The sequence below is a fragment of the Odocoileus virginianus genome, chromosome 4, assembly GCF_023699985.2.
Source record: "Odocoileus virginianus isolate 20LAN1187 ecotype Illinois chromosome 4, Ovbor_1.2, whole genome shotgun sequence".
In the NCBI taxonomy this organism is placed as follows: domain Eukaryota; kingdom Metazoa; phylum Chordata; class Mammalia; order Artiodactyla; family Cervidae; genus Odocoileus; species Odocoileus virginianus.
In genome coordinates, this window is record NC_069677.1 from 51,044,569 (window position 1) to 51,059,473 (window position 14,905).

The window sequence follows — 14,905 nt, forward strand, 5'->3', positions numbered from 1 at the left end:
ATGGGGGTTGGAGGGGTGGGAATAAATATGGATTTGTGGGAAAATCACTGGACTGGGACCAAAGGGCAAAGGCCCTAGTCCCGGCTCTGTTGTTGACTGGAAATGCAACACCTCTGAGCCTCAACTTTCTTCAGCTATAAGGCCAGAAATTGGAGCAAATTATCTGCAAGGTCTGTCCCACATCAGCAATCCCAAAACACCCCCGCCCCATCTATCATTTTGCCGTTTCCCATCTTCACCTCAAGGTTGTAGAAAATTTTATCTTTGGTTGGCAACAAGCATTCTTCCTTAATTTGAGAAAAAATTGTTTCATTTCATGAACCTGTCATTATAAAACAGCAAAATCTGTTTTATTATTAGTGAGGAACCTTTAGGTATAAAAAATTCCAGACTAATTGGAATGCTGTTAAACCAAGGCCATTTCTTCTACTGCACCTGCTTGCTTTGGCTGAATTATTATTTGCTATGAAGACACTTATTAATATTAGGGGCCCCATGAGAGAGAGCCTGAAGAATCTCAATGCTGTGTTTACTATAAGGATTTTTTTAAAGATGTTATTAATTACACCAAGGAGAAGAACTTTCTCTCTAACCTCCAGAAATGTTCCATCCCTGAACAGCTGGCTCCTATCCATCTCAAGGACTCTGATTTCCGTAAAGAGCTCTGTGGTCCCCTTCCCAGTGTGGTACTGCTGGAGAGCCCAGAGCCAAATCCAGGTCCAAGTCCATACGTAAAGTGGAACTGGGACACGGCCATGCCCACTCCTGTGCTTGTTGTTGACGGCTTCTTCACTGGTGGCCCAGACGGTTAAGAATCTGCCTGCAGTGTGGGAGACCAGAGTTCGATCAGGAAGATTCCCTGGAGAAGGGAATGGCAGCCCACTCCAGTATTCTTGACTGTAGCCCGCCAGGCTCCTCTGTCCACGGGGTCACAAAGGCTCGGACACCACTGAGGAACTAACACTTGCACTCTTCCCTTCCACCTACAAGGGCAGAGCTCAGTACTTAGAACAAAGGTTGATGTGGCCCATGAGCTTAAGATATCCACTGTCTGGCCTCCTACAGGAAAATTTTGTTGACCCCTGTATTAGACCTTCGGTTTACATCTGCTTGGGTCCCTCCTGGCTTATGTATTATAAAATGGCTTCAAACCTGGGTGTTTAGAGCATATTAATTCAGTCGATTTTGTGTGTGTGCTTTGTCCATAAAACTACTTCTCTATGTACTTTTACCTTGACCCAAAGAGGGGACAACCACTAGACCATTCAGGTATGACCTAAATCAAATCCCTTATGATCATACAGTGGAAGTGAAGGGACTAGATCTGATAGACAGAGTGCCTGATGAACTATGGATGGAGGTTCACTACATTGAACAGGAGACAGGGAGCAAGATCATCCCCAAGAAAAAGAACTGCAAAAAAGCAAAATAGCCGTCTGAGGAGGCCTTACAAATAGCTGTGAAAAAAAGAGAGGCCAAAAGCAAAGGAGAAAAGGAAAGATATACCCATATGAATGCAGAGATTCAAAGAATAGCAAGGAGAAATAAGAAAGCCTTCCTCAGCGATCAATGCAAAGAAACAGAGGATAACAACAGAATGGGAAAGACTAGAGATCTCTTCAAGAAAATTAGAGATACCAAGGGACAATTTCATGCAAAGATGGGCACAATAAAGGACAGAAATGGTATGGACCTAACAGAAGCAGAAGATATTAAGAAGAGGTGGCAAGAATACACAGAAGAATTGTACAAAAAAGATCTTCACCACCCAGATAATCATGATGCTGTGATCACTCACCTAGAGCCAAACATCCTGGAATGTGAAGTCAAGTGGGCCTTAGAAAGCATCACTACGAACAAAGCTAGTGGAGGTGATGGAATTCCTGTTGAGCTATTTCAAATCCTGAAAGATGATGCTGTGAAAGTGCTGCACTCAATATGCCAGCAAATTTGGAAAACTCAGCAGTGGCCACAGGACTGGAAAAGGTCCGTTTTCATTCCAATCCCTACAAAAGGCAATCCCAAAGAATGCTCAAACTACTGCACAATTGTACTCATCTCACTCGCTAGTAAAGTAATGCTCAAAATTCTCCAAGCCAGGCTTCAGCAATACATGAACCGAGAACTTCCAGATGTTCAAGCTGGTTTTAGAAAAGGCAGAGGAACCAGATCAAATTGCCAATATCTGCTGGATCATCTAAAAAGCAAGAGAGTTCCAGAAAAACATCTATTTCTGCCTTATTGACTATGCCAAAGCCTTCGATTGTGTGGATCACAATAAACTGTAGAAAATTCTGAAAGAGATGGGAATACCAGACCAGACCAGACCAGACCACCTGACCTGCCGTTAAGGTATGCAGGTCAGGAAGCAACAGTTAGAACTGGACATGGAACAACAGACTGGTTCCAAATAGGAAAAGGAGTATGTCAAGGCTGTATATTGTCACCCTCCTTATTTAACTTATATGCAGAGTACATCATGAGAAACACTGGGCTGGAAGAAGCACAAGCTGGAATCAAGATTCCCGGGAGAAATATCAATAACCTCAGATATGCAGATGGCACCACCCTTATGGCAGAAAGTGAAGAAGAACTAAAGAGCCTCTTGATGAAAGTGAAAGAGGAGAGTGAAAAAGTTGGCTTAAAGCTCAACATTCAGAAAACTAAGATCATGGCATCCAGTCCCATCACTTCATGGCACATTGATGGGGAAACAGTGGAAACAGTGGCTGACTTAATTTTGGGGGGCTCCAAAATCACTGCAGGTGGTGATTGCAGCCATGAAATTAAAAGATGCTTACTTATTGGAAGGAAAGTTATGACCAACCTAGACAGCATATTAAAAAGCAGAGACATTACTTTGTCAACAAAGGTCCATCTGTCAAGGCTATGGTTTTTCCAGTAGTCACGTATGGGTGTGAGAGTTGGACTATAAAGAAAGCTGAGTGCCAAAGAATTGATGCTTTTGAAATGTGGTGTTGGAGAAGACTCTTGAGAGTCCCTTGGACTGCAAGGAGATCCAGCCAGTCTGTCCTAAAGGAGATCAGTCCTGTGTGTTCATTGGAAGGACTGATGCTGAAGCTGAAACTCCAGTACTTTGGCCACCTAAGAGCTGACTCATTGGAAAAGACCCTGATGCTGGGAAAGATTGAGGTTAGGAGAAGAAGGGGATGACAGAGGATGAGATGGTTGGATGGCATCACCGATTCAATGGACATGAGTCTGGGTGGACTCCAGGAGTTGGTGATGGACAAGGAGGCCTGACGTGCTGTGGTTCATGGGGTTGCAAAGAGTCGGACATGACTGAGTGACTGAACCGACCTGAGCTGAAGCTCAGGTTCACTGTCTGGCTCAGAGGTCAATGCTTTGTATTAATACTAGAGATGGCCTCTTAGAAATGACTGAAGGACCCTCTTGAGTCACTCTTTTATAGATCTTAATAAAATGAATTCACAAAAACTTCTATTTTTGCTGAAAAATTCTAAGACAACAGAAGGATCAGCACAGCAACTTGGCACTTTTTACCCCACATGCAAACAGTTCCTCCCATTTCTTTTCAGCTGATACATGTGTTTGCATATTTACTGATTTTTTTTCCTCCCCTGGTCACCCTTAGTTAGAAATATAACCAAGTCTCCATGGAAACACAACATAATGCTCTCTCGCAGATGATCAAGGGACCTGAGCAGCTGGTATTGGGCTGAAGGCTGCAATGGCATCTGACCAAATTAGGAAGAGAAAACAGCTTACCCAGCTCTTCCAAACCTTTCAGAATTCTAAGCTCAGCATGGAAATCTACACAGATTGTGAATTACTGCAGATTTTTTAAACTTCTCTTATTTTTAACAACTTTATTGATATATAATTTACATATATACAATTCACCCATTTGAAATGTACAACATAATGACTTATAGCATATTCACAGAGTTGTTACTGAAGATCTCCTAATTCTTTCTTTTCCTTCTGAGAATACTCTTATCCATCGTATGTTTCAGCTATAGGGGGCTGTCATCTCCTGACATGAGGATGACTGACAGGAGTCTACAGAATAAGCAGGAAGGGAACCTACTTTCAGTGAACACCTACTGTGTGTTAAGCACTTATGTGTCACAGCTGGCCCCTTGTCACACAGTTTGTAAAGCAGAAGCATTGGGATTTGAAATCTGGTCTCATCAGCTCCAAAGTCTATTACCTTGGCACTACACAGGAAACAATGCCCTTCAAAAAGAAGAAAATAGAAAAGACAGGTGGAATGAGGTATTTTAACATAGCCATGGTCTTGGAGGGAGGTAGAAAACAAGGTAAAGAAGAGTATAAAAGTCTCCTCACCTAACCCCAAATACACTTACAAGAAGTTAAGGTCAAAAGACAGCTTGGGAAGGAAACAAGAGATTCCGAATTCTCTTCCATTAAAATCTGTCCCTCATGCTTAAAGGAGAATGTTTGAAATAAGAACAGTTAGTGTGCCTTGAAAAAAGAACAAAGTACTATGGAAATTTGGAGAAAGAGGAGGAGGATGACGATATGCATCAGGAAGATGCAGAAAACATCAAGTTCATAATTCAAAGCCTTGGCTATTTTCTGGAGCCAATTGTCTACTTCAGTTCAGTTCAGTTCAGTCACTCAGTCATGTCTGACTCTTTGCGACCCCATGAATCGCAGCGCGCCAGGCCTCCCTGTCCATCACCAACTCCCGGAGTTTACTCAAACTCATGCCCATCGAGTCGGTGATGCCATCCAGCCATCTCATCCTCTGTCATCCCCTTCTCCTCCTGCCCCCAATCCCTCCCAGCATCAGGGTCTTTTCCAATGAGTCAACTCTTCGCATGAGGTGGCCATTATCTACTCAACTACTTTTTTCTCCGCATATTCTGATCTAGGAACAACAATCTCCTAAGTCCCATTCCTTCCCTGAGTGTGGGCTAGTGGCACATAGGCTGGCCTAAGAGCCTGCCTCTGTGAGCAGGACCTGCCAGTCCTGCTCTCCAAGGCACCTTGAAGAGTCTTCTCAGAACTGTACTCTCAAGTCGTGCAGAAGACAGGATCTGCAGGCGTGCCTGGGGACCTGAGCTGCTGGGACTGCTCCCCTCAAGCAGGTGGGCTCTAAGATCCCAATTTCAACTAAGACACTTTTGCTCTTCTCTATTTGATGAAGGCATTCCTCTACTCCATAACTGCTTGAAAAAACACTGTCCTGGAACATATGTTCATCTGAACATGGACACATATCACAAAATACGTAATTGGTATTCAAACTGGGACTCTGAGCAAAAGAGGCATACTCCCTGAAGATTTCCACAAGAGTTCATGGTGATACCACCCATCCTGGGATGAAGATGCAAAGACAGATTATTTTTTAAGCAATGAAACAGTCCATCCTTCCCAGATCTATACTCCACCACTATTACCACTGAGAGTCAAGGAAAGAAAGGAGAAGACATTGAGAGGATGAGGAGAGACAGAGAGAAGGCAGCTCCTTCCAGTAAAGATAGATTCAGGGAAGATAGGCGAGGACTGACAGCATCTCCTCGATCCCAGGCTGTGGGACCACGGATTCTTTTGGAAAGGCTGTTGGTTCTTCTCAGGCTCCACTTCAAAAGCACAATGGGATGAGTTGTCTGATGTTAATATACCCTATAAAACTCAAAGAGTTCATTCCTCTTCTGTAGGAGCCCTTTATTGCATAAAGAGTCTGTGTGAAATACTTTGCTCTCCAGAGAGGAGCCATCTCAATGCAAATTGCTTTATTAATCAAATTAGCTGGTAACTACAGCAGTAGTTATTGCATTAAAATAGACCTTTAGATTATAGAATAAAATCACCTAGGGACATCCTGTCTATACAAAAGCAATCTCATTCTGTGAACTAGAAGTTTTGACTTGAACTAAGACAACTGTTCTTTAGAAATGGTAAGGGATTTGGTTTGGGGTTTTTTTGGAGGGGGGAGGGGGAATTGTTTGTTTTCAGTACCTTTGTTCTTCTGAACAGCTTTTGCTCAGCTTCCTGGATGTTTAAAACTAGGCATTTGTCAAGCAAGCACTGATGCGCGTATAGCTGGGTTATTTAGCTAAGCACAGACATACTTATAGAGGTTTGAACAATACTTGCTCTGAAAAAGAATGATACTTCCTATTTCAGAGCAATTTTAAAAGATTATACATCCAACCACATACTAGGAAAAAACTTCTCCCTTTTGTTAATCTTTCACAGAATAAATGGATGGTACTGGAGGGTTAGAGAACAACCAGTAATTTATGTTGGGCTACACTGATAAAAAGTGCTGTCATTTTAAGAACTTGTTCAGTCTCATGAACTACTTTATTAGTTATTAGTATAACCACATGATTCAGGCTTAAAAGAAAATAACAGCCTTGAAGACCAGGCAGCGTTAAAAAAAAAAATTCTATTCTTAATTTATAAATTTCCTTAAGAAGAATAGAGCTCCCATTCATCATTATGACCTGCAAAAACACATACTGTTGATTCAGTATCAAGCCAAAGACATTTCTAATGGCATGAGGATGGGAACTTCCACAGGTGAGCCTGACTATATGTAATCTTTGAGGCAAAGAGAAAGTAGACAATTTAAAGCTTGAAAAAATAAGGCAGCCCAAGAAGAAGGCTCATTGCATTCATTTTTCTTTTCCTTTTTCTATATAATTTTTTTTTTTTTTTTTTGCTATTTCAATCCTTCTTTCTTTAATAACAACAACCTTTGATTTCAATGCAGCGCCCTGGCTGGATAACATTGCAACCAACAAGTACCTGTAAGGCATGCCCGTCTCTGCCCTGATGGTTTCCTGAAGCGAAATTCCATGGACACGTAAAAACTTCTCCAGGTATTTCCGTTCCACTGCTCCACTGGGCCTAACTGGCCAACAGACTGCCTGCGGCGGAGGCTTGGTCACCGCTAGATGCCGTCTGCATTTCAGAGCCGATTCACTGGATTTGGGCAGACCCAGCTTGGGGCTGGGGATGTCTGCACAAGCAGGTTTATACAGATGCATGCTTCATAAACTCAAGGAAGCAAAGCTAATTTCACAGTACTTCACTCTAAGACTGGCTGTATCTTGCTAGGATTCTCTTGGGTTATCTGGCTTTGATGTGTCCCTAAAAGGGATCAGTTTGTTTTCCTTAGATGTCCCTTATCGTTCATGTATGCGAGCAGGCTCCTGAGCTCCTGGCAGAACTGTGAGTTAAGTCCCTGCTGAAGCCTGTGCAAAAAGAAGTCTGACCAAGACCAATCACATTTCTCGTCCCTGTAAAGTTTGCAAAGTCGAACTTAAGCAGCCTCTTATTGGCCCTGGGGGAAAAAAAATATGGGCACCCTTCCCCATGTCTTTCTATTTAGGTAAAAGAAAATATTTTGGTGGGATAGGGGCCAAATGTTCTGTTCTCATAAGGACCATAAGGCCTTGGGGATGATTCATGAGTATGTAATGAGACCTCTCTAAGCCATCAAACATACCATAGTCAAGTAATTTATTACACTATTCATTTGGGTGAAAGGCCCATTAACGTTTTTATTTTTCAGATGTTACAGTCAAATAACAGGAGATATCAATAAGGTGACTGTAACAAGCAAGGGACCCATACAAATATGCCCAACTGATTTTTGACAAAGATGCAAGAGAAATGTAATAGAAGGGTAGACTTTCTGACAAACAGTGCTGGAGAAATTGGACATTTATAAACAAAAACAAACTAAATGAACCCTTGACTTAAACACCTCACATTTTTATAAAAATTAACTCAAAATGGATCACAGACTTAAATGTAAAATGTAAAACTATAAAACCTCTAGGTAAAAACTTAGAAGAAAATCTTCAGAAACTAGGGCTAAGAGAAGAATTCTTGATATCAAAAACACAATCAATAAAAGGAAAAAATTATAAATTGGATCTCATAAACTTTCTGTAAATGAAAAAAACAAATTACAGATTGAGAGGAAGTATTTGCAAATCATATATCCAACAAAGAACTTATATCTGAACATATAAAGAAATAAAAACTCCCTCTCACTGGGTAAAGGGTATATGAGATCTCTCTGGGTTGTTTCTTACAACTGCATGTGAATCCATAATTATTCCAAAATAAACATTTTTTTAAAAAGCAAAGAATTTCCTCGTATAAGGTCTTTCCACTTTGTGATTCTAGCTGTCACTCTCCTCCAACCATGACCTCTGGGCATGAATGGTTCATCCAGTTCACCACGCTTCCTGTTCCTAACCATATCCTTGCTCACATGGCTTCTCCCTAAACCTTTCAAATGTTCCCTTAAAGCTCATCTCCTCAAGGAATTCTTCCACAAGCTCCTAACCCCTAGTACACAATCATTTCTTGAAATTCCTCTTGCAATTCACTTCAAAAGCACTCACTTCACAGCTCTAAACAGTTTCCCAAACATTTGCACGCCCCTGATGATTTCTGCCGTATTTTTGTACCACCTATGCCAATATTTATTTAGTGTTTGGGATTATTGATAACTTCTTTTTTAGCTAAACAAATTTACTTAGTGTTATGAATTAAATGTTTGTTTCCTTTCAAAAATTCCTATATCGAAATTAATCTCCATTGTGATTGAGGTGAGGCCTTTGAGAGATGATTATGAGAATGGAGCCCTCAGGATTAGGATTAGTGCCCTTATGAGAAGAGGCCAGAGAGCTGGCTTGCTCTCTTTCTGCCACGTGAAGATGCAGCAAAGGATGATTGTCTGTAAAAAAAGGAAGAGGACTTTCGCCAGAACCTGACCATGCTGACACCCTGATCTTGGACTTTCCAACTTCCATAACCATGCAAAATCAATATTTGTTGCTTAAACCATATAGTCTGTAGTAATTTCTTACAGCAGCCCTGAGAGATTTAGTAAGGCAACAGTGTATTATTAGCATCATAAATAGAAAAACTTTATCACTTGCAATTAAATAGAGTCAACCTGGAAAAAATAAATACAATAAAAATGAAGGATAGTATTAAACTATAACTGGACATTATTGGTGTCCAAAGTTTCTCAATCAGACAGAGACTTAGGTTTTGGGTTTTTACTGAGAAGATGGATAGGTGTTAAAGAGATGTTTTAGGTATTTTAGCACAGATCTGAGAGGTGTTTTTTTTCTTTTAATCTCCCTTTTTTTAAGGTAATCAGAAGAGGTGAGAGAAATTGAAATAGGAATATACCACCTTTACAGTGCGAATCAAACTTATTTAATGCCCCCTCTGTGTACCAACTAAAATCATCTCTTTGTCCACCAATGTACCTGCTTTGGGAACACAGACTCATATTGTCCCAGGACTTCCCTGATGGTGCAGTGGATAAGAATCGCCTGCTAAGGCGGGGGACACAGGTTCCGTCTCTGGTCTGGGAAGATTCCACATGATGCAGAGCAGCTCAGCCCTTCTACACAGCCACTGAGCTCTTGCTCTAGAGCCTGAGAGCTGCAAAGACAACCTGTGTGCTGCAACTGCTGAAGCTCATGCACCGAGAGCCTGGGCCCTGCGGCAATGAAGCCCAAGCCCACAGTGGGAGGAGTCCTCACTCTCCGGAAGCAGTGAAAGGCTACACAAAGCAATGAGGACCCAGTGCCGCCAAAGATAAATAAACGGCCATGTATAGTCCCAGAGGAGTAGACACGCCCTCCTGCAGGTGCACATCTAACTCCCCTCTAGACCACCAGCTCTTTGGAAGGAGGGATGGACTGTATCTGGCATAAGCTTGTAACCTCCATAATAATCAGCAAGCTATTTTGAGAATGATCACCACTTCAGAGATATTACTGGTTTGCTTGCTTGAATTTTAAACTGCTCAAAGCCACCTTTCCCCTTATTAATCAGTTTCTAGTTTCACCCCCAGCTGCCAAAGTTCTGAACCTCAAAGGAGAAATAAAAGCTTACAAAGAGAATTCAGATAAGCTAGAAGAGCAATCCAGCAGCGGTATGGAGTTAAAGAGAAACTCAAACTCCCAAGTAAAGTTTGTATCTATTATTCAGTCACTTGCACTAGCCACTGTTTAAATCAGCCACAGAAATGGTTCTTCCAGTGGAGTTCCACCAAGGAAGAAACAGAGTGAACCAGCAGAGCAGTCATGAACAGGTAGACATGAGCCCGCTTCATTGTTTTCTTCTGCCCTCGGAATATGGATCCAGGCCCAAGAAGGGAGAGAGGGAGAAGAAAGCCAATATTTACCAGAAGCTGAAATTTTTTACTAAGTTCTAAAAGTTGATCATTGTCATAAAAGGTCCCAGTTTGCAGACAGGGAGCAGAAACTATATTTATAAAGGAACTGTGTGTCCTTTGGCTGTCGATCAAATTCAAATAAATTTTAAATGATGTGTATAAGACTATAGGAAATGGCTCTGAGCAGCTGGGTTGGGAGAAGTTAATATCTGTCTTTCTTTCCATGGGATGATAATTCTTATATATTGTTCAGAATCCTTACGTGTTATACAAACCCAGGGTCAGCAGAGTATGGGAAAAATGACATGGCTATCTGATGAGAGAGGTGCTTCCGGCCATGTTCTGCTGATGGAATGCAAGAGGCATCCTTACAAGGGACTTGTAAGTCACAAATAGAAGTTCATATAGCCCTGAATGGTAAGCAGGCTTAATCCACACCTGCTCAGCATTTGCAAATAACCATGTGACTTTGGGCAGGTCTTGACTTCTCTGTCCCCTTAGTTTTTATGGCCTCAGACTTAAGTAATCTCTAAGTTTCTTCTAGATCTAATGTCCTGTGAGTCTTAAAAGCTACTTGGGCTAGACATTCTATAGAGATGAGGGCCTTTCCTGTGTTGACACAGTGAACTATTAGCTAGTTCTCTAAGATACCAGGCCCATGAGATTGCTGCCATTATTCTTGGAATATGCCAATCATATTTATAGCCTAATTTTAATTTTTTCTTGGATAAAGAGGAAACTTGTTAAACACAATATCCTAGATTTATGGATATCTCATAGTCATCTAAAAACTGTTTTGGCCTACAATTGAAAGCTAAGACAGGAACTGAAGGGACCAGAAGAACGGAACTGTGTTTTCACAGCCAGGATGAAGGGTAGCTGCCCAAATGAATTTGGACAAGAGACACCAGACCACAGATGCAAGCAAGCCTGCCTTCCTATTCTAATCACTATGGGAACTGTGCCCTTTTGCTCTGCAGGTGATGCTGTGACAGAGCAGTCACATGACTGAGATGTCTGCCTCCAGCCCTCTGGGAACCATCTGACTAGATTCTCTTCTTGTCGATGCCATCGTCTCTTCTCTTCACCTTTCCCAGAGCTACCTGGGGTCTAGTTGCATGTTGCATGTGATGAGACCACAACTAAATATGTCTGGGTTGTATCATCTTAACACAATGAAGGAAATATCGCATCTGCCCTTCACCGTGAGGAGCTCACAATAACGGAGAACAGGCTACAGAGCTGTACACTGTGAGCTAGAACACAGCAAGCAGTGAGGAGAATGAAAACCCAGTCCTGGGGGCGGAGCAGAGGAAGTAACAGCCGCAGGAAAAGGGAGGGTGGGCGGGTGGAAGGGGTTCTTCAGAGGCTTGCAGTCAAGCATGAAGCCCAACCTTTTTTTAATATAATATATATACTTTTTTTTTTTTCGGCTGCACTGAGTCTTCATTGCTGCGAGTGGGCTTTCTCCAGTTGCAGAGAGCGAGGCCTACTCTCAGCTGCGCTGAACGGGCTTCTCTTGATGCCGAGCACGGGCCCTAGAGTGTGGGCTCAGTAGTTGCGGCACACACCGTATGCGCAGTCTTCCCAGAGCAGGGATCGACCACGTCTGCTGCACTGGCAGGCGTTCTTAACCACTAGGCCACCAGGAAGTCCAAGGAAGCCTGATCTAGAAAGTCTCTTTATCATTGATCAGACCTCTGCTAGACAATACATCTCCCCTCCTTTTAGGCCAAGATTTCTTTAGGAATAGAATAAAACAATCCCAGCAGCACTGGGGAGAGGACACACGTTCAGCACATGAGGTTACATCATGGGAGTTATGGAGAGCGCCAGTTAAGGCAACCTTAGCTCCTGAAGACCATGCCTCTACCTCAATCTCAGCCCGTTTTCTCTTCTCCTTACCCCTGCTGCTTGAGTATTATGCACTCTCGCGCTATGACATGAAAGCAACGCCTCCCCAATGTGCGATTATCATATTACTAATATATACACAGATATATACATTATAGCCTTGTTTTAGGAAAAACAGAAGCATGCATAAGAGTGATCAGGTCTATGGTTTCTCAGCTGTAAAGGGGTGTGGCAGGGCTGGCCCTTGGGATTTCACTGACACCTGTATTTTATCCCACACTGACCCACATCTACAACAAGAAAGCATCTTTGAGTTTTGGCATATGCAGCAAAAGTTCCTCTCACTACTTTGGGTGTGCCTCTCTTGCCCATTCTGCAAAAGGTCTCAAAAAATGACAAAACATGGTTTTATTCTAAGGTAAATGCAAAGGAAATGGCCAATGGAACTGCGATGTGAAAAGTACATGCTGTGGCCAGAAATGCCTTGAAAGATGGCCACTGGGGACACAGAATGTATTGGAGAAGAGGTAGGTGATGAGGAAGGTAGGTAGGTGGTGGGGTCTTAGTCCTTTTATAGGGGCTCTGCAATCTCGTTTTAAGTGTTGAGAGACAGAAAATTTGAAACCAGGTTGATACTGTGGTCACATGCTCCACTCCTCCCACCCCCCACCTTACCCCGTTCTGCATCGGCCTGACTTGGAGAACTCCCATGGAGTGGAGGTGGAGTATGGGGGAAAGAGCATTGTCTGTGAAAGCAGGAAGACTTCAGTTCGAGTCCTGCTTCTGCAGGACACTACCGTATTGACCGTGGGCACTTTCTGAGCCCCATTTCTTCCTCTGAAAAATACACTTCACCATGTTATAACGTAGGGTTGTTGTGAAGATTAAAGGAAATATGGTATTTGGTGTCGCTGGCACAGAATGAATGGTGGTTATTTTTACAGCACCTGCTGCATTGCACAACTCGAGGGACTGGCCATTGACACTGCAGTCTGTGTGGATGCCGCCCCTGGTGTTGCATATATGCCACTGACCTGGAAAGACAGAGCAAGCAACAATTTTTAGGAGACTTCCGTGCTATGGGTTACATGACTGCAAAATGGATGGGATGACTTTAAACATGACTTTCTCCTTCCTAAGGAAAAGTGAAAGATTATCTGGATAAAGTTCATTTGTTCTGCATCTGGTGAGAAATCCCTCCATCACTCCTTAAGCATCTCCTCAGAAAGCAGATTTGAAAGCTGCAAAGAATCCCCCACCTCTACAGTCATGGCCCCAGTGTGTTCTGCCAAGGGGCTCATCCATCTTCTTCTACACATTACGCTTTCAGGGTCTTGAAATTGTCAAAGGCAAGGCTGGGAGGCTGGGACACAGAGTAGCATCCTAAGAGGCAAATCTCAGCTACAAAGCAAGGCCTAAAAAATGTATAGTTTCAGTTTTGTGATAACAATGTACTAGTAAAAGGTTTTATTGCAATCATTCTGTCTGAACCAATCTACCTTTTCATTGTCTTCTTCTAGGCACTTGTGCATGAGTGCTCATTCACTAAATCAAGTCCAACTTTGTGACTCCATGGACTGTAGCCTGCCAGGCTCCTCTCTCCATGGAATTTTCCAGGTAAGAATACTAGAGTAGGTTGCCATTTCCTCCTCCACGAGAGTTTCCCAACCCAGGGATCAAATCCACATCTTCTGCATTGGCAGGTAGATTCTTAGCACTACCTGGGAAGACCCTCCAGGCACTTTCATGCGTGCTAAGTCGCTTCAGTCCTGTCTGACTCTTTGTGACCCCGTGGACCATAGCCCTCCAGGCTCCTCTGTCCTTGGGATTCTCCAGGCAAGAATACTGGAGTGGGTTGCCATTTCCTCCTCCAGGGGATCTTTCTGACCCAGGGATTGAACCTGCTTCTCTTATGTCTCCTGCATCAGCAGGCAGGTTCTTTATCACTAGCACTACCTGGGAAGCCCTAAGATTATCCAGGCTATATATCTTATCTAAGATTATCTTTAAAAAAAATCTATGATTCTGCTGGAACTGTAAGAAATCTTAGAAATCAGCTGGTTCAATTCTCTTGTCTTACCAATAAGAAAAGAAACATCTAGGTAAATTGGGAACATTAAGAGTCAGTTACTGTAAGGACTGGAGTAAAGGATAAGTTTCCAGGAGCTTGGAGGTCAGATGCACAGGGGTTTAAAGCCTTGCCCAACAAGATGCTACTCTGTGATATGAGTGCTGAGTTTTCAGTTTCTTCCTCAGAAAAATGGGGAAAATAATACTACCTTCTCAGGGTTAAAAACACTAACCTAGTTTATGTATTACATTGCTTCTTGAAATATCATTTCAAGGTTTCATAATTGTAAATGTTTATCACTGACCAAAGTTCCAAGGCAATCCTGTTGAAACACAATCCACTGAAAAAACCCTCCGTGTGCTTCTGCTGTGGAAGACAAATGAAGAACTTCACTTTGCTTACTTTATGATAGAATGTTCTTTTCAGCTGGGAAATTTATCAAATAGGGAGTACAAGCATCCTGTCAACATTTTGAAAAATCGTGTCCTACGTGGTTTTGCTTTTCTAAAGTCTCTAAGGGTTATTCCAAGATAAACTTCATCAGGAGGCCCTTCCAGCACTTGGCATTTTCCCAAACAGATTTCAGTGTTAATTCAAATAAAGGCACAACTGATTTTTTTAGAGGTCACCTTTTCAGAAAACTTGCTAGATAAGAACATCACCAAGAATCTACAAATGAACACACAGTATATTACAAAGCCCACATTTCAAACCTCCTAGGAGAGTACCTTAATTCATAAACCCACTCCTTCTTGATCACTATCCAAGAAAGACAGATTTTGTTATTTCCCATTCCTCAGCAG

The 14,905-nt window shown here is 42.3% G+C and overlaps 1 protein-coding gene across 1 annotated transcript in view; it reads right to left on the reverse strand.

Annotated features, from left to right (window-relative positions):
- KCNAB1 (potassium voltage-gated channel subfamily A regulatory beta subunit 1) overlaps positions 1-7,187 on the reverse strand; it is a 420,781-nt gene extending 413,594 nt beyond the window's left edge. Inside the window, exon 1 of the mRNA XM_070466535.1 lies at positions 6,769-7,187. Within this exon, the coding sequence (XP_070322636.1) occupies positions 6,769-7,010 (242 nt within the window). The 5' untranslated portion in view covers positions 7,011-7,187. The remainder of the gene's footprint in view (positions 1-6,768) is intronic.
- Between the last annotated feature and the right edge of the window lie 7,718 nt (positions 7,188-14,905).